General features: G+C 45.4%; 2 protein-coding genes across 4 annotated transcripts in view; one reads left to right on the top strand and one right to left on the bottom strand.

Moving 5' to 3' along the window:
- Positions 1–887: 887 nt before the first annotated feature.
- On the bottom strand, positions 888–1,634 carry LOC116791015 (proline-rich protein 2-like). The gene has a single exon (XM_032696649.1). The coding sequence runs from the start codon at positions 1,632–1,634 to the stop codon at positions 888–890; it is 747 nt and encodes a 248-aa protein (XP_032552540.1).
- ERI3 (ERI1 exoribonuclease family member 3) overlaps positions 1,200–26,204 on the top strand; it is a 128,233-nt gene continuing 103,228 nt past the window's right edge. For 2 of the 3 annotated variants that reach the window (XM_032696627.1, XM_032696625.1), the window contains exons 1-3: positions 1,200–1,263; positions 10,624–10,895; positions 24,714–24,830. In XM_032696627.1, the coding sequence (XP_032552518.1) occupies positions 10,647–10,895; positions 24,714–24,830 (366 nt within the window). In that variant the 5' untranslated portion in view covers positions 1,200–1,263; positions 10,624–10,646. The other variant, XM_032696626.1, reaches the window with a different exon arrangement.

Below are 26,204 nucleotides of genomic sequence, written 5' to 3'. Positions count from 1 at the left end.
ATAAATCCAGTCCGAAGAGCTGGGAACTCAGTTAAAGGCAGGAGCACCAGGCAAATTCAGTCAGGCAGCTGTGGAAGTGTGGGCAGCCCATCCTGAGTGGAGCATCAGTCAGTGATCTCTGCACTCCAGTGCTTACCTTTGTCTAGTATTTTAAGGCATTGAGCCAGAGAAAGATTTGAAGAGGGCAGCAAGATGATAGAGAGGTAGGACTGCTCAGGGCAAAGGACGAGTGAGGTTACCTCTAGGATCCTTCACAGTCCTATTTGTGCGAGTCCGTGCTCTGAGTTTGCTTACCGCACACGTGGCGGGTATCAGGGATGAGCCAAGGAGCTGCTGTATTGAAATGTGGAGCTGTGAGTTAATGTGGGAGCAAGGAAGGAAGTGGTGCAGGAATAGCCCCAGCTAGAACACTTGACACTGCAGCTGAGCTTTCCAAGAGTTACGGATGTGTCAAGTAGGTTAAAGACTGGGTATCATTGCAGGTAAGATCATGGAATCATTAGGGTTGGGAGGGACCTCTGGAGATCATCCAGTCTGACCACTGTGCCAAGGCAGGATCACCTAGAGCAGGTTACACAGGAACGCTTCCAGGTGGGTTTGGAGTGTCTCCAGAGAGGGAGAATCCATGACCTGCCTGGACAGCCTGTTCCAGTGCTCCTTGCCATGCTCCCCGTGCAGCTGGCAGGGATGGGGGACACACAGGCTGCCTTGGAACCCTTGGAGTGTGACATCCATCAAGGTGTGAGGTGTGAGTGTCCTGGCTGTGGGCACCAGTCACTTGCGTGGGGACGAGGTGCCACAGCTCGGGGGTGTCTAGCAGAGACCGGGCAAGGCCCAGACACAGGTTTAGGATCAGAGAGCTGCGTGAACATCAACGGACGGAGCCATCAGGGGTTGGGGGAGGCAACCCGAGGGCACGGCAGGATGGCCCTTTGGGACACATGGTAAGCGGTACCCCTGGGGAGACAGGAGGCGGCGGGCCAGTGCGGAGGGCACGAAGTGTCCGCTGGGCACGGGGGGCGGGGCGGGGGGTCAGTGCCCGGGGACCCGGCGGGGCGGGCGCGGCGTCGAGGCGCGGCCACGCGGCGGGGCCGGCAGGCGGGCGGGACTACACTGCCCATCGTGCCCCGCGGCGCGGTGGGCGGCGAGCGCATGCGCGGCCGGCCGCGGCGGGCCGGAGGCACCGCCCCCGGCGGCGGCGGACGCTGCGGTTGGGCGGCGGCGCTGCCGCTCAGCGCGGGGTCGGGGGTCAGAGTGCGGGCGGTGAGTGGCGGTGCCGGGCACTCGTGGTGCGGAGTGCGGGGCGCGGGGCCCGCCCGGGCCGGGGCGGCTCCGCCGCGGGGGGGGGATCGCGGGCAGCAGGAGGCGGCTCGGCCCGGCGCGGCGGGGCGCGGGCGGCGCGGGGGCCCCGCAGGCCCGGCGGAGGCGTGGGGCCGCCGTGGCCCGGGGAGGGGGTAGAGGCCCGGCGCGGAGCGGGGGCGCGGCCCGGCTCCCCTGCGGCTGCGGGGCCCGGGCCGGGGGCGTGGGGCGGTGGGCCGGGCTGGGGGCCGGGGCGCGGCGGGGCGAGGCTGTGGGGAGGCCGGGGGAACCAGGGGGCGGCCCCGGGCCGAGGGGAGGGCGCGGGGTGCTGGCATCTCGTCCGCTCGACGCCCCGGCGGCCAGGCCCTGCCGTGGGTGTAAGTGCCGGTGTTGGCGGGGGCAGCAGTCCCCCAGGTCCCAGCTGGAGCGGGATCAGTGGCTGTCAGGGCTTGGGGAAGGGACAGAAGCCCGTCTGCCCGGGGGGGGTGTGCGCGGGGTGCGCAGGAGGCAGCAGCGGGGAGGATTTTCCATGTTCCTTTTGGGATGGGGAGGTTCATAGGTGGAAGTGATGAGGGAGTAGGAGGTTTGATTTCCCCCACACTCCCCTGATTTTTTTTTTTTTTAACTGTGGGATTGAACTGATCACCTGCCTCAGATCTTGAGACTGAAGTAAACTTGAGAAAGCTTTGGAGTATAGTCTGTTTACTTGTTTCCTGACTGGCAGTAGGAATTTCTTCTCCTGTTCTTTTCTCGCTGCTATGCTCTTACAGGTGTTTCTTCCAAACTGAGATGTATGAAGAGGTGTTATCATTTACTGCTTATGTTCTCTCTTTTACAAGTCCTGTGTCTGGTGGATTTTCATGGTCACTGCTGCTCTGTTTGCTAATAAGTCCAACGTTTGTTTTACTACTTCTTTATTTATCTTGGTTTTTTTATTGAGCTTTTGTGTTCAGAAATGGTGCATTGACAGATGCTGCTTAGTCTGAACTCTTAGTATTCTTTCAGCTGCAATGCAAGGGACCAGAAAGTTTTCTAATAGGTTAACGCTTGCACTGTGCCTCAGGAAGGATGAGGGCTCCAGGAAGGTACATCTCAGAGGTACCTGTCCCGTCAGATGCTGTTAGACAGCTGTTTGAGGGTTGTACTTGATTTGTTTTTAGTGGTAACTTGAATTTATTTTGTCCTGTAGTTGCTCTTTGCAACGTTGTAGCATCTCATAGCGCTTGATGTTAAAGTTGGCATTTGAACTTCTGTTTTGAAATTAAGTAGTATGTTAGAAGTCCAGTTGTTTACTCTTCAGCGTGTAGGCTTGGGAAGTTTGATTTCGGTTGGTTTTTTTTAATTCAGATATTTTTGTTTCCCTTTTTGAAGCACTGAATTCTGCCCTTTGCAGCTGGATTTTAATGTTAATTTACAGCGTGGACTAAATGCCTGGTTTTGATTGAAGAGTGACCCTGTGGCCCTTTTGTGGTTCTTGTTTATCTCAAACTTTGGGTAGCTCTACATGAATGGTGTGTTGGGTTTTTTTAATAAAGTTAGTGTGTGTCTAGACATATTTGAGTGTTACCAAAATCCAAAAGAAGAAAGTGATTAAAGAATTAAAGAAAATGCTTGTGTGCTTGATGCTAAATAAAGAAATCCTTGGATTGAATATACTCTGATAGGACCTAAAGTTTCTGTTCTGCTCTTGAGAGACACTTCAGTTTGCTTCCTTTAGGAGGCCTGATTACAACTGGTTTGGTGCTTATCTTGTTTTGATTCTGTTAACTTTGGAAGGCCTTGATTTGATTTTTATCCCCCCTCCCCCCCTTAAATTTTGGAAATGGAGTTCTGGAAGAGGCTTAAATGTGACAAGTATTTGCACTTTACTCTGTCCCTGTCTCAGTTCAGTGGTCACCTTTAGGAAAGGGCCACAAGGCTGGAGAGTGCAGGTGTGGTGGCATCCAGCTGTGGCTGCAGGAGAGCACGGAAGGCTGTAAGCAACTGTGCTTTTGTCACAAGTCTGTCCTTGGATCTGAAGCAGGTATTTTTGCTGGAAGTGGCCATCCTGAGACTCACAGTATTTTTCTCTAGTAGTGGTGAGCTAACATACCAGCATGGTGCCATGGCAAGCAGGGGAATGAGGGAAGAAGAGGAAAAGTTGTGGCTCTCAAAACATAACCTAGAGCAGAGGTGCTGGCTGTTGCTGCTAGGTATCATTTGGACCATTTCCCTCCTCTAAGAGAAGTGACCTGTGCTGGCCAAATGCCAGCTGAGAAGTTATATTCTCTCCAGATATGTTGTGCAGGTAAAGATACTTCACTCCCAACCAAAAAAGAATATTTTTTTTTTTTTAAATTTCAACTGTATTTGTTACAGTCATAATTTTTTTCCATGGTTGAATATTAGAGTCAACATCTTCCCTGGCTGGTTTTCCGGGCTCACTGAGACTGGGTTGTGTGGAAACCGTGCCCTGGTTGGAGCATTTGCCAGTCTACCTGGACAGAGCTTTAACACTTTTGGAGTTCATTTGTGAAGATCAGAAGTGACCACTGTATTGAGCAACATAAATCTCATCTCCTTGAATCCAGACTGAGATTCATTTGGCACTCTCAGGTGTTAACCTTCATTTTTTCAGATAACAAAGGGGTGTGGCTGTGTAAGTGGTCTGAACAATTGTAGCATTCCTCTGTGTGCATATGAAGTAATTATGCATGCCAGAGTCCATTAAACAAAGGGTGGTTGGTTATGCTCTTTTCCACTGAATGAGACCAAAATGCAATAGTAGCTTTTACTGGCTAGATGCATAGGAGCTACAAATCTCTTGCTCCTGGCACCGGGAGCTGTGCTGTGGACTGAGTACACTGAAGTGCCATAAATTTCAGAACTTGTTTCAAAGACCAGGGCTGGGAAAGTTTGAGTGAAAACTAAGACGTGTTATTTTTTGACAGTTGACTGACCGCTGGAATGAGCCGTCTGAAGGTAGTGGGGAACCTCCATTCTTGATGCTGCAATTCAAGGCCAGGTGTCTGTATCCTGGTCTGAGTTTGGTGGGCAGCTGAGCTGACCAACAGCTGCTCCCAATGGCTCATCTTGCTCCTGCTCATGCCAGTGTGGGCCCATCCTCTTGTTGGAGCTTTGGTGTTCATCCAGCCTGGCCCCAAGCTGGTTTGTCTCACTGAACCAGACAGAAACTGTCTTGTTTTAATTGCACTTTATTCTGGCTGTGTTAGTCCTTTTATAGGTTCCTGTGGTTGAATCAGCTCACAGAAGGGCCGGACAAGCTCAGGAACTGGTGTAACATAATCAGCAGGAGAATAAGACTGAGAGGGAAGGACAGGCCAGCCTCCTTTTGGCCTCCCAGAACTATTGGCTTTTAATTAACCTCATTGTGTGTAGTTTCACCCTGGTGCGTTGTCTTATCGCTCCCGGGCAGAGGCAGGAGAGCGGACTAGAAGATTTTTGTTCTGATCCTGTGCAACTATTCTTTTCCTTAATAGCAAATCTGCTCTTCCTCTGTGGCTTTTGCTGTATGCATCCTTGTTGTTGCTTTGTTTTTAATTTTTGTTCTTTCCTTTCTCTACGTTTCTTCTAAGTGACCAGTCCTTTGCTGTGTGGAACTTCTTCAGACTCCAGCTTAGACCCGTTTGCTCATCTGCAGTTACTCTTGGAGGAGGTTTAAAAATACACAGCAAAGCCTGTCTTAGGAGACCAGTCAAGGAGCTGACGAAAGTGGGTTGCCTAGCAGAGGTGGCCTAATAAAATTGGAGTGGAATTATACTGTGCATCTTTGGGACGGCTTCTGGGTGGTCTGTTTGGACGAGTTCACGTCCTGCTGGTGTGGAGTCTCGTGTGGGTTTCACTCTGTTGTCAAGTGAACTGAGATGTGTTTGTTTCCCAGCCTTGTAGGGTGCCATAGCTCCAGCAAGTGCTCCCCTAAGTAATCAGCGCCTTCGGCCTCACACACTGTGATCTCACACACTGTGATCTCACACACTGTGATCTCACACACTGTGATCTCACACACTGTGATCTCACACACTGTGATCTCACACACTGTGATCTCACAAGCCATCGTGTCTGTGATGTCACAATGATAGAGATTCTGGTGCTCTGACATATGTGGTCAGCCAAAGAACCCAGTGGGAAGAATGAGCTCAAGAAATGAGAGAGGCCTTCCTTAACCCGAGAGTGCCCTCCGTCCTTTAGTCAGCCCTTCCCATATTCACTGATCTCTTCCATGATGGCACTTAGGGGGAAACCAGTGCTTGTGTAGACTGAATTATTTTTTTTTGGTTGAACTGAGATGCATGTTTCTCCCAGATGAGTGGTTGCCCAACTATCCTCCTGTAACCTTCATTCTTCTCTGCTGTTCACCTCACTTGTTGTATTGCTTCTAATTTTAGACTGTAAGTTCTTGAGAACAGGACCCTCTTCGTCTGTAGTGGGAAGAGCCTGGGTACGATTGTGGAGTGCTGTAAAAACAAAATGATGGATGCCAAGCTGTATCTGAGCTGAGTAATGATGGGGCAGCATATAGGCATGTCGTGGTAATGCTTTGGGAAAGTTACATTACAAATTTTCCAAAACACAGGCTTGGTTGTCTAGCAGTGTCGGAGACAAACCCAGCCAAACGTGAAGGGAGTGCAGCCATGGAATTGTACTGTTTTCATGTTCAAGAGATGGTGCTGTGAGGTTAACAAATTAAAGATGCAGATTTACCTGTCTAAAATTGTGTTACTTTATTAAATGATTCTAAAATCTTTGTCCTTTGTTGTTTGTTTTACTTTATGTATTTTTTTTTTTTTTTTTTGCAAGGTTGGATGGTGAGAGTCGATAAGCTGGTCTTGTTTCTCGTTTCCTGCCTCACAGGCTAGCCAGGTGCTGTCATTTTTGGACTGTAGTTCATCTAATGAAATATTTGGGTTTAGATTAAGGTTGATTTAAAAAAAAAAATCTGAGTTATCTCTATTGTTCTTCAGTTATATCTTCACACGAGTGAAATATGGGCTCACATTTGACCTCTGAGTATGCATTTGAACAGCTACCAAAATTGAAGTCCTGCATTTTTTTGTTATACTGTGTTCCAGATGTTGCTAAATGTATGCAATTTTGTTCTATCAAAAGCATCTCTATTACCCTATCTTTTTACAATTTAATAAAATAGACAAACCTGACTTACATTTTTGATTGGTTTTGTTGCTCTAGCATTGAGCTAAGTTGTCTGTTGTAGGCCAGGAGTCACAACTGCCCCTATCCAGGCATTGCACAAATAATAAACTGAAGTGTTTTACTCCCAGAGCTTGTTTGCTTTTATTTTTTAATTTCAGTTTGTCTTGTTGTTTAGATTAGTGGGGGGGTTATTTTACTTTGGTTTGTATGTTTGTTTATTTTGTAAAATGGTGGAGGCCTGTATTGCCATAACAACGTAATTTAACATGTAAGTGAAGGCTCTGTAATTTCTTGGGTCACCCCTCCATCCTGCAGTTATGTGTTGTCTTCCTGCCCCCTCCCTGCTCAGCTTATCAAACTGGACAGTGAAGGGGATTATTTTGAGGTTAAAGGCAAGCTGTGATTTTAATTAGATGTGCTTCTAAAAAGTTCATATTTATGTTATGTGCAAAGAGCCATTAAACTCAAGTTTGTAGGCTAATTTGTCTTGCTCTTGATGAATTTGAATCCTCTGGAACTTGTGTGGCGCACATCTCTCTCTGTGGCTTTGAGGCTGTCCTACAGGCAGGGGAAAGCACTTGCAATGCCCTGCTGGCTCTTGTCACCAGCATTCTTCACGGGGCAGGAGTCCCCTATCGTGTTCCTTGCCACTTTGGTTGTCCCTAAGCAGCTCTCCCAGCGGGAAGCCTGGCGTGCAGCAGCCGCCGGTGCAGATTCTCCTCTTTGCACTCAGTGGGGCCCCTGGCAAAGTGGCAAAGCTGGTGGCTACAGCTGGCACTTGGCTTTGCTTTTACTTGCTGGTGATCAAACTGTTGTGCTTTAGTACCATGTGCTTGGACTGCTAAGAAGCAAGAGCTGTGGTCAGCCTGGGATTGTACCTGCGGCTGATGTCCAGAGAATAATTTTCTTTTTTTTTTAATTATTTTTTGAAATACGGATGCTGACTATACAAAGTACTGTCACATGAGACACAAGCTGTTATACAGTACAGAACACAAACTTTATCTTCCAGCTGAAGCCCACCACATGTGGCCATTTCCCATCTTACTGGGTGCAGCAAATGTAAAGTGCTGTCACATTTTCCTAGGTCTGTGTACAATCTGTCAAAATAATTCCTGAGGTCCAGCCTCAGTTCATGGTCCCATTACATCTTATACGTATCTGTGTGAGGAATTTGAGCTGTGTGATATGAAATATTAACCTGGTAGGGTTGACTGCCAGATGTGACAGCTTGTACTGTCTGAGATTATAATCTGATCCTGTGTGCATAAGAAATATATATGTGATGTTTTATGTAGGTTTGGAAATGGAATCACTGGACATGTGGATTTATATGGATAGAGCTGGTTTTTTAATTTTTGAAGCTGCCTTGCTTGCATCGTTGTCTATTGGAAGAAATACGAGATAATTACTAGTGCTTTGCATTGTCCTAGCACTAGTAAAAGCATTATAAATGCTTTACATGACTTCTAATAAAGTGTGTTTGCTCACCAGCTATCTTGTGCTCTGGGGCACTCTGACCTTGCCAAAGAAGATGATGTGAGGTCTTCCCAGGGCACCCAGAGCAGTGGCTGGGTAAACATGCCGTTAAAACTTCATTTGGCTGAAGGTGCAGAGTTTGCAGTGGGGTTGCCCTTATTTGTATGCTGCCTGCGTAGGGAAATCGCTCTACAATGCCCCACTCACACCTTTGTTCAGAGCATTGCTCCCTCTGCTACTTGGGAGAGAGGCTGCTTTTAGGATGGGGAGCCTGATCCTGTTGCTAGACATGAACCTCTGCAGAAGTTGTTGGTGTAAACAGGCACTGGCTGTTGGCTGTTACTTCCCTCTGCTGCTGCTGCAGGGTGCCTGTGTGACACAGACCTGCTGGGGTCTGGAGTGGTGCTGCCCTGTCTGCCTGCTGACGTGCCTGAGTCCTGCCAAGACGGCTGGTTTACCTTTGCTGTGTGGACTCAGTGGTTTGGGAACCTCTGCCCCACAGTGTGTGGTGCAGCCCAGCCTGAAGATTCGTGGGATCCATGTCAGATAACCCTGGTCTTGCCAGTTAAGATACATTAGAGGAATATTGATCTCGCTGTGGGTGGGTGGATAATGTATGTTTTATTGCCTGTGTTTGATATAGGGGTTGGAGCATGCCTGCCTACCCCACTCCAACTGTGTATTTTGCTTTATGCAGTAGGCTAAAGACCAGGTTTTACTGCAACTACCTTACAAGCTGCTTTATTCTGGGATACTATATTTGCTGTGATGGGCCTTTAGATTCATAGCCAGTAGCTTGAAGATTTAAAGCATGTATACCTTAAATATCTCTTATCTGGCACAGGTTAGAAGTGAATATAACTAACTTCTATTTGGCAGTAATGCATTTATGAATGACAGCCAAAGCTGTAGATGGAGAGGCAATTGGTAGAACTGAGCCCCTTGAAAATAAATGCAGTTTTGCAGCTTGAGTTTTCAGTTGTCCAGGTACCTGCTGCCTGGCACAGTGTGTTAATAAAGAAAGCAGCCCCCCAGAACGTGAAAGCCTTAATGCAGGGCTGCATATACAGCATAGAATTGGCAGTGTGGGCACTGACTTGGTCTTAAACATCTCAGCTCCTTTGATTTTTGCCTTTCACTCAAAACCTTGGAAAGGGAAGGTTACCAAATGCGTGTTTACTCGAAGCACACAACCTGCTTAGCTGCAATTATCTCCTAATCTGGTCCTTCTGAGTTTCTGTGGTCTCGCAGGTAAATACAGATTTAGCCGTTATTCAAGGCATATTATTTACCTCATTAAGTGTGTGTTTTGGCACGTGCATTATTTACCTGACGGACTAACGGATGGGAGAGAGCAAATGCTGTCTTTTGTGCAAACAGTGACTTTGTTCACGAGCGGTGAGTCCCCTTTTTGCTGTGCCTGTTTTGTCTCCGTGCCTTGTGGCGGGCACTTGCAGCCCTTCAAGGCAGAGCAAAAAGCCAGCACAGGTGTGGGGAGGCCAGGCTCAGAAAAAGGGCATGTGGGTGGCATGTGGTGCCATGGAGTTATTCCCAGGGCCACGAGCAGTGGGACCAACTGCAGGGAGAAATTTAAATATCTGTGTGGTGAGATGTGTGTGTATGTGTGTGAATGTATATACACACACATACATATATGCATACACAACATATCCTTGTTCAAGAGGACTGAGTTGTTGCAATTAGCTTGTTTCGCTATCAGTCACTGTACCCATCTATGTAACACCATGGGTTGGGCTTGAACTTCCTCCCTAGAAATCTCTTAATAGCCCTGAGTCTGACCTGCCTTGGATAGTGACAGTCCTGGCAAGTTTTTCCTGCAAAGTTTTAAAAGAAAAAGAGTAGAAGGGGAAATCCAGGTAGCCTCATATAGATAATGTAATTTATTAAATAGCATTTAAATAGAAATATCAAAAGGTGATGGCTGAGTGAGGTATTTTTCTGAGAGGGAGACTGTAACCTGTAGAGTCATGCTTGCATTTTACAGTTTTTGCAGTCCCTGGATGTGGTTAGTTGACCTGATATTTTCCTCTGAGAAATATCTGAAGGAAGAGATGGAGTGCAGAACTAAATTCACATCTCTGAGAAACCTCATACACAGAGCAAATCAGAACTTCCCCTGGGTAAGAGCCTTCCAGCTACCAGACACGTGGATTTGTAATAGAAGTGGGATGTTGTGGTGCAGCTGACAGGTGTTTCAGGACCAAGCTGTTTGGATGGGTTGTAGTGTTGATATGTGTATTGCTGTATTTAATTCCTACCATGTATCAGACACTGCATTGTATATGAAAAGATGAAAGGCCTCCTCAGTAATTTCAATGGGACTTAGATTAGATTTTCTGTGTTTTAATTGTTTTTTGCTGTGTTCTGCTGTGATAAGGTTCAGTAGTTGGGTGTGATCTGGTTCCTGGAGCCATGACTGTTGTGTGTCTCATAGTTCTTAATTTAGAGCCATTTGCAGAAGTTAATTTTCAGTTGCCTGTGATTCTGGACACCTTAAGCTCAGTCCAAATGTCATCTGTTGTGCTTAGAGCAGGTTACCGTGTTATTTCAGGTTTGCAATGCTGGAACCTCCACTGGGAAGCACAGAGGAAATCCCTGTCAGAGGAGGACAGTGAGCAGATACTTGGAGAGATGAGATGTATGTGTACATGAGTAACGTGAGTCTCTCTTCAGTTTCAGATGCCTCTGGATGTTCAATGATAGCACTCCTCCATACTGGAGCAGCAAAGTTTTCCCAGAACTTACTTTCAAGGGCAAGACAAGCTGTGTCCCCCCTCCTGGCTGGTGTTCTCAAAGGGTACAGCTCCATCGTAAGCAGGAAACTGGCGTCCCACGGCTTTGGAGCTTCCATGGCAGCAATGTCATCCTTCCCTCCACAGAGATATCACTACTTCTTAGTGCTGGATTTTGAGGCTACATGTGATAAACCACAGATTCATCCTCAGGTAAATAGTCAATCCTGTTAATTATCCCCTTGCAAGTTCCTACTGATGTTCTGAGAGGTAAAAGGAAAAAACACAGTGCTGGCTCACTCATTTTTTCTGATTTGTCCCACCTTCTGTTACTGGTTCTCCAGGACTCTTGCCAGTCACCTGTTGTCTCAGGAGCAATACCAGGACTGTTTGGTGGGAATGAATGAAGGAGGCTGATTTCCATCAAGGAAGTCACAATTCGTGTGTTATCGAAAACATCTTTAGGTCATGTATAGTTGTCATCTGTCTTAACTGGGGAGAGTCTAAAAATTTCTGGCTGGGAACTTGCATTAGAAGATGGCAGCCTTGTTTGATTCTGCAAGGAAACTGGCTGTTTGTAGTGAACAGCTTTAGGAAGAGAATATTTTGAATTATAGGAATATGTGCAACATAATGGTGTTTGTAGATAATTTCAGTGAGATCAGATATCTTGCCTGGGTGTTAAATCTGGAGTGTGATGAGACAGGAAGAGTCCACCTTCAGAGAGAGCTTCCAGTGCTCTACTACTTGAGACATACAGAGATCCAGATGAAGTACAGAGGTTTTTCTGCAGGCAGTTCTTCCACAGTAGTGTAGACCATATTAGCAAATATATTTTCAGTTGTCAGCAGGCTGAGCCTAGGTTTTCCATTTAAATTGGAAAACCGTACTAAATAGAAAAAACCCCTAATATTGGGTTGGTAGTGAACAAACAGAATTTCTGAGTCTAAATTGAACTCGCCTTCCCCTACCAAGCAATTGTCCTGCATTTATTGCAGGGGGTTAAAATACGCTCCTTTTGCTTTGTTTTGACTATGAAAGGCTTAAGCGATTTTCGGTGTGGTGTCTCATTGCTGAAGTGACTGGATGCAGTGTATTAATTTCCCACTGCAGCTGTGGTTTCCCTTGGGCTTGTCCTAGCTAAGGGATGCTGCAAGTTGGGATTGAAGTTGCCTCCTCTCTTCCCCAGTAGAGCCTTGGTGAGTGCCGCCTGCCTCTTATGTTTCTCGAAAAATGGACATCAAATTCCCTGCTCTTCTGCTGGCTCTTTGTGGGAGGCTGTTGTGGCTCTGCATCCAGTTCTGGTAGCAGGGTCTTAACTGCTCTCCAAGTGAGATGTCAGGCTATTTGCTGCATGCTCCGCCTCGGGTACACAGACCTGTCAAAGCTGTAAATTGGATCTACCTTGTCCCTTTGGATATGGGTTTGGTCTGTGCACATTTTGATGCAAAACCATGATGCATGTGGAGCTAGTTTACAGCTGGCAGTAAAAGGGAGCATGAGTGGAATATGATTACTACTGTTTTAAGGAGCTTTGTCCCCAAGTCCTTGCCAGGGAAAGTAATGGTCTGGGCCAATGCAGATCTGCTATATATTTTATTGGTGAGATAGCACCTTTAAGGTGGAGATGTTCTTCAGTGTTTTTTTTTTTTCCAGTCTACTGTGTTCAGTGCCTGTCTGCATCATATAATGTGTGGAAAGGGCTGTCAGTCCCTCACAGCCTCACCGGCAAATTAGTTTGACAAATAAAGAAATTACTTTTGCTACATGGGGCTCAGTGTAGCTGGAAAGGCTGAAGGTGCCTGCCAGTTGGGTAACTTTATAAAATGAGACATTAGTTGATGCCCCTATCTACCTCTTACTTCTTTGCTGACCATCATGGCTTTTGCCCTCTTCACTGGTAGGCTGTATGTCATAGTGAGCAAACTGTGCCATGTATTTCAGTGATGTTTTCTGCAAGGTTTTATTGGCAAGATCTTTCACTGGCATAGTGGCAGACAGGTTTTGGAGGTTTTGTCTGAGGACAGACCTGAGAGCTCGGAATGGTGAGGTGCTGACTTCACTGTGATCCTGCTAATTTTTCTGCTTTTGTTTTAATACCTGCAAAATAGAAGTCTAGATACAATGAAATTCAAATGCATTGGAATTTGATGAGGAAGCTGCATGTACAGAGTTAAGCTAAGCTGTGATTCAGGTTACTTTAAGTGGGTAGGCATAGCTGTAAATTTAGCCAGCTCAGCCTAAAAGTCTTGCAGAGTGCACTTGCCACCATGCAGCACACTTCACATTTTTCACTAACTGCTCTTCTAAATATTCTGGCTTCTTACAAGAAACTACTGAAAGAGCTATCTTTTTATCTACACTAAGATGTGTGACTGCCACATCTGCTCCCCCTCCTGCTGTATTTACTCATGCTCTTCTGCAACCGGCAGCCTCACTGGCTTTATCCCTGGGGAAGTCCTTCATGCTCAGTGGTGAGCCCTGAAGACGCCTTCATTTCCATTCCCTTTCACACTGCCTGATCTCTCTGAGGTCTGGTGGTATGGCCTCTGTAATGGGGATCAAGGAGGGTCAAGGATGGTGGTATTCCCCCTGGGAAGCTGTCTGCATTGTGGCTCCAGTGGCTGGGACCGCTGGCAGAGTGCCTTGTGGCCACTGCCCTCTGCTTCACCACTCCTGGGTCAGGCATTGAGGGTCCTTCATGTTCCCTGCCCTACACCCACAAAGGAACGGGAGCATCCTTGCAGCCCTGACTTGTGACAGCTTTCAGCAGATACACTCCTAAATCAAAGTGCAGGTTTATACACATGGAAAGCACTTGGCTGTGTTGGCTTTTGGCATGTATTTATGAATAATTGGACCACACCAGAGAGAAAAGAAGTGGGGAGGGGGGACTAACTGCACAGTCTTGTGTCGTGTAGTGTTTTAGCCAACCAGAGGTCATTAGAGGTTGGTAGTAAGAGATGTTTATGGCTGACCCCTTGCATGTCTTTAAAGCTTACCTTGTGCCTTTGGAATGTGATCCAGAGCCCAGTGGGGTCAGGTGGGAGCTGTCATCGTGCAGAGGTCAGTGGACCCTGAACCATGGTGGTGCTGGTGTGCTTCATTTTTAAGCTCTGAGTTTTCTCCTTTACTGTCTGCTAAGAGTTTATAAGTACCCTCTGCTTTTATACACTGTCAGCCCGTAGAGCTGGGTGCGTATGATGCTTTAGCTTCATGAGAAGATGCATTAATAAGTGAGTGCCTTGCTCTTTTGTCCCTTTGTCCTTGTACACATCAGTGTTTATGGTGGTCAGTGCTTTCAGTGACTGTATTAAGCAGCTCCACAGGCTCAGATCCATGGCTGCCTGTAACCTTGTTTTATTAATGCAGTAAGAGGGTGTGCCTCTTTCGGTCAGCAAGCCAAGTACCTTGCCTTCAACTTCAGCAGAGTGGATGAAAAGCATTGTTTTTTTTTTAATATAAAAAGTCTGAAGGTAGAAATCAGATCTGTTCAAAGATGATTTTGAAATTAGCCTTCTATATAGGATGTTAATCTCTACTATAATCTATTAAAGCCACTTAAATGAAAATCAAATAAAATCCAAGCTTCGTATGTCTGCTGCCTGGAAGTGTAAAAGATCATCAGACCCCTGACCCGGCAGAAGGAGCTGGATCCAGGAGTTGCTAAGCTGCTAAATGAGCTTTTGATAATGATGAAGTTGCTTTTTCTCATGTCAGTTTTTTCAGGTGCTTATGTTCAGTGTCTCAGATTGACTCAAATTTGATAATCAGTTGGGAATCAGAAATTCGCCTTTCAAACTCTCTGTAAAAGGAAAGTATGAAGTGTTCAGATCTTCTCATTGCCAAAGAAGGTTGTGACCAGAGGCAGAAGAACAAATTGTTTACAGACAGTACTTTCTGTGTTCTCTTAAATACTGCATTTTAAATACAAAAGTATCTTGATATTTTTCTTTAGTTTATCCTACTTATTTCAAATTTGTTCAGCTTGCATTTTGATCGTTATTTTGGGAGAATTTGTAATTATAATTGCTGTCAGATGAAACTGGACATACTAATAAATACAAAACATCACTCACCATTTCAACATAAACCTGTAAACACTGAGACTGTGACTAAGCATATGTTCAGTTACTAAGTTACTTTTAAGTGTACAAACAAATCTGGATGATCAGAGTACATTTCATGACTGGCAAAAGTGTATTAACGAATGGAAGCCAGTGTTTCTGTAAGATAATATTAAGTACAAATGCAAGAGAAGGCTAAAGCATGTTCAGTCTGTGTTTCCTTGAGCACTGCAGGGGTTTTCCCCTCAACATCCATCCTGTGGTTCCAGCCCGCAGTCAGGGGCAGGTGCAGCTGGAGTAGCTGCGATGATCGCTGCCTGTACTGCTCTACCTGTGGTCTTGTTCCCATGGCAGGGACAACTGAATCCTGTGTCTCTGTTCCTGGGATACTGTGATTTAAAGACTGACCTTGTAATGGGAATGGATGTTGATTTCCACCAAATTTAGGCCATAGCAACAGATGTGCAGTCCCTGCCGAGCTCTCTGCACGGGGTGACTAGATAGATGATAGGGAAGCTGCCTTGGGAGCTGTATCCGAGGCTACTTTGTAGGAGGAATATGTCCCTGAAATCACAAACTTGCTGCAGGAGGAGCTGATGGAGGGACTGCTGGTCTGCTGGGAAGCAGGCTGCAAGGTACCTTCTGTATGCCTTCCACGTGGTTTCCTGCGGAGCCTGCATCAAGTCAATCCTAGCTGAAGGCCGGGATGGGAATGCAGAAGGTGTCTCACACAGTAACAGACATGGTCACAATCCTAACCAGAGGCAGATAAAGGACATGTGCCTGTCTGTTCTATCTGGACATCCCCACATAGCAGCTTTCTTCTCATACCATTTTTGTGTGGCTGTTAAGCTCAATGCACAAGAAGTCACCTGCCAAAACCTTTATTGAAGGTGATCATGAGTTGCTGAAAAGTGAAGAAATTCAGGCTTGTTTCCCATGGCAACTTTAACTCAGCCATAAGTATTACAGTGGAATATTAATCTGCAATTACCTATATTCATGCAGCTTAGGCTTGAGTGTAGTTTTAATTATCTAGTTCTTAATTCAGGTTCTTACAATGCTGTTTCTAGCGAAATGCCATTAAAATGCACGTAACACAGTGACTTAAAAGTCGTTTTTTCTTTTTACTTTAAATATGTATATGTATTTTATCATCTCTTTGCCAATTATGGCTGTTGTTATGTCACTCTTCTTACATCAGAATGCTTTAAGTTCCTAGAGTGGCAGGAAATAGTTCATATAAAAGCCTTTCCAGATGGATATTTCTGTTTGCATTAAGTTTTTGAAAAACCTTTTTGAGGCCTTGTAGCTTTTGAGGGTTACACCGCACCTGGTGTCTCAGACCTGCATTCACTTTGCCTTGGAGACCTCCCTCATTCTCCCAGTAAGTGGGGACAACCTTGCTGTGACCCGTGTGAATCTGACAGGGCGGGTTATGACTTCAGGCAACAGAATTAGCTGTATTTGTATAAAACCCGATGAGCTAGGGAACATGAACAGTTACTGAACCCAAATCACCTGGAGAGCACAGCCACGAGACCACCAGGCAAGACATGTGATGTATGAAAAGAAATTCAAAGCAATGTCTTATTTAAAGATATAAACCCGGCATTATTATAGCAACAAGACTAAAATACCAAAGCACTCGGGTGGCCAATTGCTGCAGTCCTAACCTGACCCAACCTGCTCAGCTTTTGGCTGCTTATTGACAGGCCGATGAGATGACTACTTTAAAGCAATCAGTCATGTTGCCCTTTCCCTCGCAGCATGTGGAGACCCCACATCAGTTATGCATCCCAGCGTGCAATTCCCCACCTGTGCTGTCTGAACACTGTATCCTTAGCTGTGCAAACATTACACATCGTTTAGGTGACAAGTTGCAAAGTTAAGTAGACTTGTTGTTACAGCAGAAAGTAGTTGAGCGGCAGTCACCCTTGAAAAGAAAAGATCCAGGCTAGCTCAGGAATGTGCAAGTCCGCTGGATCGTGCTTAAAGGTTTGTTCATCTCTCTGTAAAGCTGCTGCTGAGGGCAGCGTGTGCTGCTGGAAATGCTCACACCAGGAGCATTTCTCAAGTGAAGGGGACGGGTGCCACAGGTTTGTAGTTTGCTGTGCCAGTCCTGATGTGTGCATGGCCCTGTGCTGTCGTCGATGATCAGTGGGTGCCTGCTGCTCTTTCACAACCTCTGAGGCACAGGGAGTATTTTGCATCCCTCCCAGCATGATATTTTAAAACTAGGCAGTGTTCCATAATGTGGCATCTATCTACTGGTACATAGGGATGTTGCTTTTCAGGCTGCTGTGGGACCTGGGGAATGGTCTTTGCTGCGTTGAAGTTGTCTTGTCTTAGCTTTGAACAAAACCTTACTGATAAAGAAGCAGTGCAGCTCAGCTCTCTTGGTGAGAAAGGCACAAGACATGACTAAATCTTGTGGGCTTTTTCCCCTTTGTGCCAAGCTTACTGTGCAACAACCATCCCTGTGTTGTCTTTGTTGGTCTGTGCACTTGTTAGCTGGCAAAATAACTCTTGGTTACGTTATTTAGTTCCTCTCTGTCAGGCAGAAATGCGCTGCCACCAGCAGCTAGTTGTGATGTCTGTAAAACCCTGGGTGTTCATTTACATGCACTAACGTGCCCTTTCTACCTATCCCAGATGTTTTAGTGTTGCTGGGAACATTGATCATTTGTGCTGCTCAATATCAGGTGAAGAGGTTGGGTCTTGAAGTGATTTGATAATTCTGCAACAGGGACTGCACAGGCGGTAGAAAGGAGCAGATATGAAAAAGGATATAGCATAGTTGTCATCTTGCAATGGAAAGGTAGCACTTGGAAATGTGTGTGTGCTGTTTTTAACCTGGTTTGAGTACTAAACTTCCCCCAAACTGTCAAGCTTAAATTGTTGTTGGCTGTGTCAGTAGACATGTTCTGGGTCGTTAAATATATGTCAATAGTGCTTGAAGGAACAAGTTGAAGTGTTGATGTCTGTTGGTCTATATTTCTCATCCCAGGTGTGAAAAGAGGAAGGAGGTTCTGCCTTATTCTTGATGTCTGGGTCCTGCTGGAAAGATCAAAATAGCTTAGTGGGTTTTGACAGGGAGAGATGATGCTGGTGGTGAGAGGCAGGAACCAGCCTGGGAGGAAATGATTACCGAAAATTTTGTTCAGGAAGCCAGGACAAGGGTTGTGAGCCATCTGTCAAGATTTCAGGTATAATGGCAGGCATGAAATAAGTCCCAGGAACCACAGGGGTAAATTTAGGGGAAAAATGTCATTTGTGAAACATGTGGATCCTCCTTTTCTTGGCCCCGTAAGGAGGGAACTCAGCTGAGGAAGCGCTTCACTTGGCATTCCATGCTCTAAAAGAAAAAAAAAGTTACTATTTTGAGAGGGTGAAGAGAATCAGTGAGTGTGACCAGGGGTCTGCAAAACATAACTGTGAGTGCAGGCTGGATGGCATTGGGGTTGTGTTTAGTGCAGTGACAAGAGGGTATGTAAAATGAGGTCTTCTGTTGCAAAAATGAGAAAGACAATGTTCTGGCCTGTGTCTGCTGTGGGTAGGAAGAGCAGTCAGGAATTTAAACAACAGCAAGGGAAATTTGGATTAGACGTTAGGAAAAACTTTCCAATGATAAGACTAATGAAACAGGAGGATAGAGTGCCTGGGGAGTGTGTGAGTCTCTCTTATTGGAGTCGGTAAAAACAGCCTAGACAAAGTCAGAAATTATTTAGGGGGTGATGATGCTGCCCTCGGGCAGGTGCATGGACTAGATGTCTCTTTTAAAGCTGAGGCTCCTGGAGGCATGTGATTAGATGGGGATTTCAGCTTCTATTAAAGAAAGAGAAATGGTCCCTCACCCTTAAAGTAGTAAGAAAGCACTAGGAAATAAGAGCCACGTTTGATGCCAATGCAGAGCCCAAAATGCTACTCAGATTTTATCTCTGAGGAAATCCAGCCTTTGGGCTTCAGTGCCTGAGTGTTGGGGATAGGCAGTGAGGTTCACCTGGGAGCAGAGGGAGGAAGAAACATTGGATATTCAATGTTCAGGCAGCAGAATATTTCTTCACATCATCTTATCCCAGTGTTTTGTGATAAGATCTGCCATATTTTCCATATTCCTGCCAGTTCCGTTGTGTTTAGTTTTTTGACTTGTGTTTTGTATTTCCCTTCACACTTTTCCGGGAGATAATAGTTGTTTAAATGTATTAAATTATTAGATGTGTGCATATGCGCATTTTAAGCTAAGCAGTGATGGAAAAGGAAATTTGGAGGTCAGCTGCTTCCCCAAAGACCTTTTGACAGGATTAATCAGTACAGAGAGTAACTTCCCCAAGACCAAAGTGCTGAAAGGCTCTGTGCTGCGTGTGCAGACAAGCATCCTTTGGAAAGCCAGCAGAGCCCTGATTCAGCAGAAGTCCTGCTGTCCCCCACTGCAGAGGTGTTGCCTTTATGGTACTTGTTTTGGTTTGTTTAATAAAAATTTTGAAGTGGGGAAAAGACCTATGAGGTCATCTTGGTTACTGCCCCTGAGGGCCAGTGCAAGGCTGCTCACTTGGAAACGGCTTTAGTTAAAATAATAATTAAGGCAGAGGATGGAAACTGGGGAGGCAGATCTGTTAGGCTAGCGCTGTCCTTACTATGTCCCTTTTCGATTTTAATTGCCTTGGAAAAAAAGGAAAATCACAAGGCTTTAAAAGCTCTGATTCTTCCTGCTCTTCAACCCCCCGCCCCCTCCCCGATCTTGGAGGCATCAACTCTCATCTGTCAAAGTGTAAATCAGCAATTAAAACACAAACAGCGAAATGCCAAAGATGACCCGAAGCACAAAGCAACTGACAAACAAGTCCGGACAAATCGGCGGATAATTTATAAGCATTGCCCTAAAATCTAATTATTTGGCAATTCGAATTTGCAGCCGGCCAGGGCTATGCAATAAATTTAACCCGCCATAAATTATTTAGGAGCAGCCCGTGGTGTAAATCAAAAACACGAGTGTTTGTTTAAGAAATAAGCTCCTTGTGCATAAAATGACTTTTTCTTTGGTGGGGGGAAGCATCCCTGAACAAAATGAGCTGGTGCTAAGGTTCTGCCCCTCCACAGACACTCCCTTGCCTCTTCTGCCCTTACCTTTTTCTGAAGGTGTAAAGGGTTCTTTCAGTAAGAAGTTTTATGCTTTTCCTTATCAGACAAAATCCGTTTCTCTCAACAGCCTCTGCTTGTTTTTATTGCATTTTGAACAGTCAGCTCTGATTTTTATGGGCATCTTTTATTCCTGTGTTTATTAAACTTCTTCACATGGGGGTTAGAGTGAGGGATAAATTATTCTCTCGTAGTTTTTGCACTGAATAGGCCATACGGCCTTCCTCAAATATGTAACCCAGTGTCCTGAAGAGTGGCCTGGACACTTTATACATAGGCTTCTGTATTAAAAGGTTTTGAGAGCTGGGAAGCTCTTGCTGGGCACTTTATTCTTCCTGTCTAATGATGTGAGTGCTATCCAGATCCAAAAGGATAAGCAAAAAGATTCCTCTGTGGGAATTAGTGTAATTTCAGGTGCTTTCTTCTCTGACAGGAAATTGTTTAGCAAGTATAGTTTTGTTCTTCTTCATTTCTTTTATTAGCAAGAAGATGAAGAAGGCTGAATTGGTGCATCCCTGCTCTGGTGTTAAAGGGAAGGGAGTTTCATTTAGGACGAGTGGGTGAGGAAAGGTTGGGTTTATAGCAGTGCTTTCACATGCCCTTATGAATTTTTCAAATCCCTCTTAAAGGAAAGTCCCTAGCCATTCCACAGTTACCCTGCAGCCTCCTGCTGCTGCTCAGCCCACTGGCCAGGTTGCACGAGAGGCTTTCACCTGGAACCCTTGTTTTTGTTTTTGTTTTTAGAAAAGGTAAAAATTCTGAAGGAAGCTGCCAGATTTGCTTGAAGGACCATGAAATCTTAAATGCAAGATTGTTGTAGAGAGAGTGGACCTGGTAATGGATATGTATAAGCCTCTGGCTCTGTAGGTTCCTATTGTTACTGTGTTTGGGGGCGCAGCTGAGGGGAGGGACAGGGTGCCGATGCCTTTTTCTTTAAGCGTGTTAATATTGATTTTAGAAGCTCTGTGTTCCAACAATATAAATGCAAATGCCTGTAATTGGGAGCCTCGTGCAGAATTTCTCAACAGAAAACATGCTCAACTTTTCATGACAATGAAAGGAAAATAAAAAGCCGCTTATTTATTGGTGGTGGTTTGAATCCTGGATTTCCTTTCAAGTTACTTTGCAGTGCTAAATAAAATACCTAATTGCAGTGCTCGCAAAATTCAAATGAGTACATTTGTTCTTCTGGTGGCTTGCGGCTATTTGCAGCCTCTGGACACCCTCAGCATTATTTTAGCACATCCATAACTTCTGGTTGTGCTGTAAGCTGGGGGTGGGTCAGGGGGAAGTCTTAGAAGCCCCAAATGCTGCTGGCACAAATCACTGCCGAAGTTAGGATGTGTACTCAGTGTTGGAGTGGAGCTGGGTGAGGATCTCAAGGTAACACGTATGGATGATCAGGTTCAGATGAAAGAAAGGAAGTGTCAGTGAAGCTCTCCTCTTAACTCCCTCGTGCCTCTTTTCTTCCACCTTTCCCTTCTGGGAGGAAGCAGTGAAGGTCCTTGAATGGTGGAGATGGAGCTGAGCATGTTGAGCTCACTGGGCTGCTGTGAAACGTGAGAGAGCACCCGGCTGCCTTCCTGCGTCACAGTCTGCTGGGGGGTTGTGTGTGTGAGTGTCTAAGTGCTCACCATTTCATAATAATTACTAATGAAATTCTAGATCTGTAATAACATTTCGGATATCTAAAACAAACCATATGCTTGTAAAAAAAAAAAAAAGAGAGAGAGAAAAAAAGTGGAAACAGATCAACTTTAAGCCATAAATTCTTGGTAATAGAGGCCTCTTTTCTCCCCCCTTTCTGTTTATGTTTGATAGATATTTTTGTTTCTGCAGGAATGTCAACTCTTAATTTCATGATGTATCATGGGCTTAAGAAAATTGAATTTAATAAAGGCAAAAGATGAATGGCACCTTTAAAGGTCCCAACACTTGTCTTTATTAGCAGGACAAACTGCAGGGTCTCCAAACACTGCTTCTCTCCAAATGAAAGTTTAAATGAAAAGTACAGCAGTGTCACAGGTTAAATTTCATTGCAGGACTGGCTAACGTCGTTAGTGAGGAGTGGGGCTGATTTCATGGGGCTGGTATCTGTTGCCTTAGATACCAGTGGAGCAAACACTGCCAGAGACTGGAAAAATCTCCGCTATAGGAAGCGTGCAGATAAACAGCCTTTTGAGAAAGGTTCTTTACCACTTGCTTCCAAAACTGACCAAATAAGCCCAAAAAAGTGGCTGCTCTTTCTCCTAAGACGCTCAAGTCGCCTCTGGGGTTCCACCCCTACTCCTGGCCATGCACTTCCTAAAGACCCGCAGTAATTCTGGATATTGTTAAATTTTCCACAGTTTTTTTAGTATGGCTTTTTATTTCCTCCGTCTGTCTTAATCCGACCCTCCTGGAAATGCTTTTTGCCTTTGGTACTGGAAGGCCAGCAACGCCTTTGTGTATCAGATCAGCAGCAAGGCTGTCTTTCAGTCTCGCTTTGCATCCAGCCACTTGATGGCCCCTGAGGATGTTTCTGGTCCCTTAGGACCTATCCCAGCATTGCAGTGCAGCCCTGCTGTGAAATCCAGCCGGTGTGTGTCTCTCTCCGGAAGGGGGAATGCTCATCTTGCCCTGCCGTGGGCTTGCCCGCTTCCATGGTCACCCGCTGGGTGGGATGCAGACCTAAGGGGCAGCGAGACGCCCCAACCCGATTTGAAAGATGCCACAGTGTTATCCTGGGGTTTAGCGTGGCTCTGTTATGACAGCCTGTCTGTTAGCTTCAAACTTTGCAGTCTGTTTTCCTCCTGAACAGAAATTTGCTGCTTTCAGAGCCTATTTTTGGTAGCCCTTTTGAAGGGAGGATCAGCTGTGTCCAGCATTTCTTACTTTCTCGTGTTTCCATGGGTCCTCCTGGGTGGCTGAAGCTGGTGCATTTGGCTGCACCACAACAGGCAGTCTGGGTGATGCTCAGGTGTTTTGCACGTGTCTTCTCCTCCCCTTCCAGCCCCTGGGTCGAGTTTCCTCTCTTTCCTGGGGAAACTTGGTGACTCCCAGTGGGGTGGTACGGCTGTGGGGAAGGATGTACCCAACCATCTGCTCTGCCTTAGCCCACGTGGAACACATGGAGTGTGACACAGATGACCATGGGGAAACAGTTAAACCCTGCATCCTCTGCAGTTCCACTGCTCTGTGTCTGCACCTGGGCACTTAACATTATTAACACTTTATTTTATTTTAATTTTTTTTCCTAATTTTCCATATCAGCAGCACATGTTCCCCACGTGCCCTGGTCTGGGCCGTGTGCCTGTTGCGCCAGGAAAGCTGCTCTCCTGCATCCACAGGCTCTGTCCACTATGGAAATTGGGTGTTCCTCCTGGCTGTTTAAATTGTCTGTTATTTCCATTTACCCACCCAGCTTCTTGCCCTCCTGCTGCCTAGTGGGGTGGTGATGTCACCAGCTCACATGTATAACCTCAGGATAATTTCCGCCTCCAGGTCATGAGGGTTGCAACCAGGGTCCAGAAAAGTGTGTTAGTTCCTCTGCAGCGGCTGCATTTTTCACATGCTAATTTTACTCACAGGAGTTGGATTTTTTTTTTCATTTTTTATTATTTCTTATTTGTCTCTTCCAGATGTTTTCAGGCAGTTTTTTTTTTTGTTGTTAAACTAATTCCATTCATGTTTTAAAAATTTATGAAAGCGCTAATAAAAATGTCAAAGTGGTAAAAATGTTAGCTTTTGCTCTGCTTTGATTAAATTTTGCAAACTGTTTTTGAATATTAAAAAGCAATATTTTTTTTATTCTCTCTCCCTCTCTCTGTTTCTCTCCAGAAGTGATTTGAGAGGCTTGTTGCATGGATATCACTCAGCAGCCTCATTTGCACTCCAGAACCTTGGTGCCATGGATCTCTATTAAATAACATAGACAAATTATTCTTTAAAGACACCAAACAAATTGTCACTTCTCCTCTTACATTAAACTGGAAGGAAGAAAGGGAATGGAGAAGGAGGGGGGTGAACACAAAGGATTTTATCGCTTTTATTCAGTGGGCAGCTTTTTTAATTTCATGTATATTTTTTAATAATTGAGAAATCCATCGCAACTGGATTTGTTTAAACTTTTTATTAACAGGTCCATGTAAATTTTTGATTGCTGATTATTCAAATAATTGAACATTCTTCTGATGAAGGAACGTTTTTATTTCCCTATCAGCATAAATTGGCTACAAAGAGGAAAATGAAGCGGGGCTTGCTACTGTGCTGTATCCCATAGGAATAGATCTGGGGGTAGCTTCCAGCTCCTCAGTCTGTTGGAGGAGGGCAGTGCTCCTCAGCCTCTCCAGAGGAGGAGGTGCTTCATGCAGTAGTCCCTGTTGTCTGTCTGATGGTGTCCTCCAAAAGGATGGTGGGATGAAAAGGATGGGACTGATTCTGGGGAGGGCTCAGCCCCTGGGATGTCCTTGCCAAACAGACTTGAGCCCATTGCAGGTACATCTCCACGTTCCATGGGTAGCACGTGTGGGTGGTGTGAGACCATCTTCCTTAGGTGCAGCTTAGGCAGGGCCATGTGCAGCTGCAGTGCTGGGCACAGAGACCTCCTTGCTGCCATCCTGGCTGTGATGAGCATCAGCACCATCCTGCTCTGTGCCTGAGGTGTTGGATGTGCTCTGTGCTGCAGCACCACCTTCCCACTTTTGCAGAGCTTTGTGTTGGGCTTATTTTTGTTTGGGACTATCAGGCCCCTCTTTTTACAGCCACCTTGCTAAATGGGATAATTTGTAGCTTCATTCTTTGTTTATTTTAAATGAACAGCTGCTTTTCTTTTTGCCCTATTCAGGAAATCATCGAATTCCCTATCCTGAAGCTGAATGGCAGGACGATGGAGATCGAATCCACCTTTCACATGTATGTTCAGCCTGTGGTGCATCCCCAGCTTACGCCCTTCTGTACAGAGGTAAAGTGCAAAGGCTCCCTGGTGCTCCAAGGGTCTCCCTGGGAAGCAGGTTTCCATTGCACCAGAGACTGGGGTCACCTCTTCACGGTTCAGCTGCAGTGCAGTGTCTCATGCCAGCCTTAGGTTAAGGACAAGGGGAATAATTTTTTGTTATTGCAGTAGCATGTAAAGACCTCACTTTGGATTCATAAATAACTCTAGCTGTGATCTGCTAACTGAAATAGTTATATTTACAATTAACAAACATCTAACTGGTTGACCACAAAATAAAAACTGATGCTCAAAGTCTTGTAACCTCCCTGTGAGCTCTTGTGATTTTGCTGTGCTGCTCTGTGGTGGGGAAGGTCAAAGAGAGCATGGTCTGAGGGAAGGAAGTGCTGTATGGCTGCGTATTCAGAGGCTCTAAATGACTCTCCTGCATGTTGGGGTTTTATGAGTCCTTCAGAGCGGTAGGATGTCTGTATTTTTAAGACTTTCTTTTTGATGTCATGCTTGTGGGGTGCTTGAAATGATTGCTGGAGAAGTAGCCTCTTTTTACTTGGTTGCTCTCACTGCTGAGTATAGCTGCTCTTGAGCCGAGGCCACCTTTCCACAGATACAGAATGAAGGTGGGCAGTGCAGTCCCTGAGGATTCAAAGGAATTGGGGCCAGGGATTGGTTTGGGTTTTGTTGTTGTTTTTTGTTTGGTTTTTTTTTGTTCAACACAAAAAGTTGAATGTTTTCCCAAGTGTGTTCTTTCTTCTTGTTGTAACCATCAAAACAAACTTTCAGTTGCTCTTGCTTTGAGCTTTTTTTCCTGCCACTCCACTGGTTCAATGTTGACCAGCTTGGTGACTAAAGTACCTAATGTGGGAATCAGGATATCCAAGTTCTTTGTTCTGTCCCTGTCTTGTCTAGGATCATAGCACCACAGTGTGTTTTTCCCTACCTCGCTGGCTGCAGGTTTAAGCTCTTGGAGTGCTTGTCCCACATGTACTAACCTGATGAAAAATGACTCCTCTGTTTTAGGTGGAGTCCCCTCCAGGACCAACCAGCCCCTTCCATATTTTCACATTGTAAAAACAAATACTTATTTTTATTCTCTCGTAACTAAAAACCATCTGAAGGTATTTTATTTCAACTTAAAAAAAAAAGACTAAGCACCGAAAACGTTATTCCCAGGAGAGGGGCTTTCAGAAAGCTATAAATGTGTGAGAACAGAGGGTTATAATGCAAAGCGTTTTGCAACCTTAATGCTAGAAGGCTGGACAACTACTTTGGCTGTCCTTACCCCCATGAGACTTACTGGACATATGCTTGTACAAATGTGATAAATCTCAGAGTTTGCACCTGATCTGGGCTAAAAACAGCGCCATCTTCTGAAAGAGTAGAGCC

The sequence above is a fragment of the Chiroxiphia lanceolata genome, chromosome 9, assembly GCF_009829145.1.
Source record: "Chiroxiphia lanceolata isolate bChiLan1 chromosome 9, bChiLan1.pri, whole genome shotgun sequence".
Lineage (NCBI taxonomy): Eukaryota > Metazoa > Chordata > Aves > Passeriformes > Pipridae > Chiroxiphia > Chiroxiphia lanceolata.
This window is presented reverse-complemented; position numbering and strand designations above follow the sequence as displayed.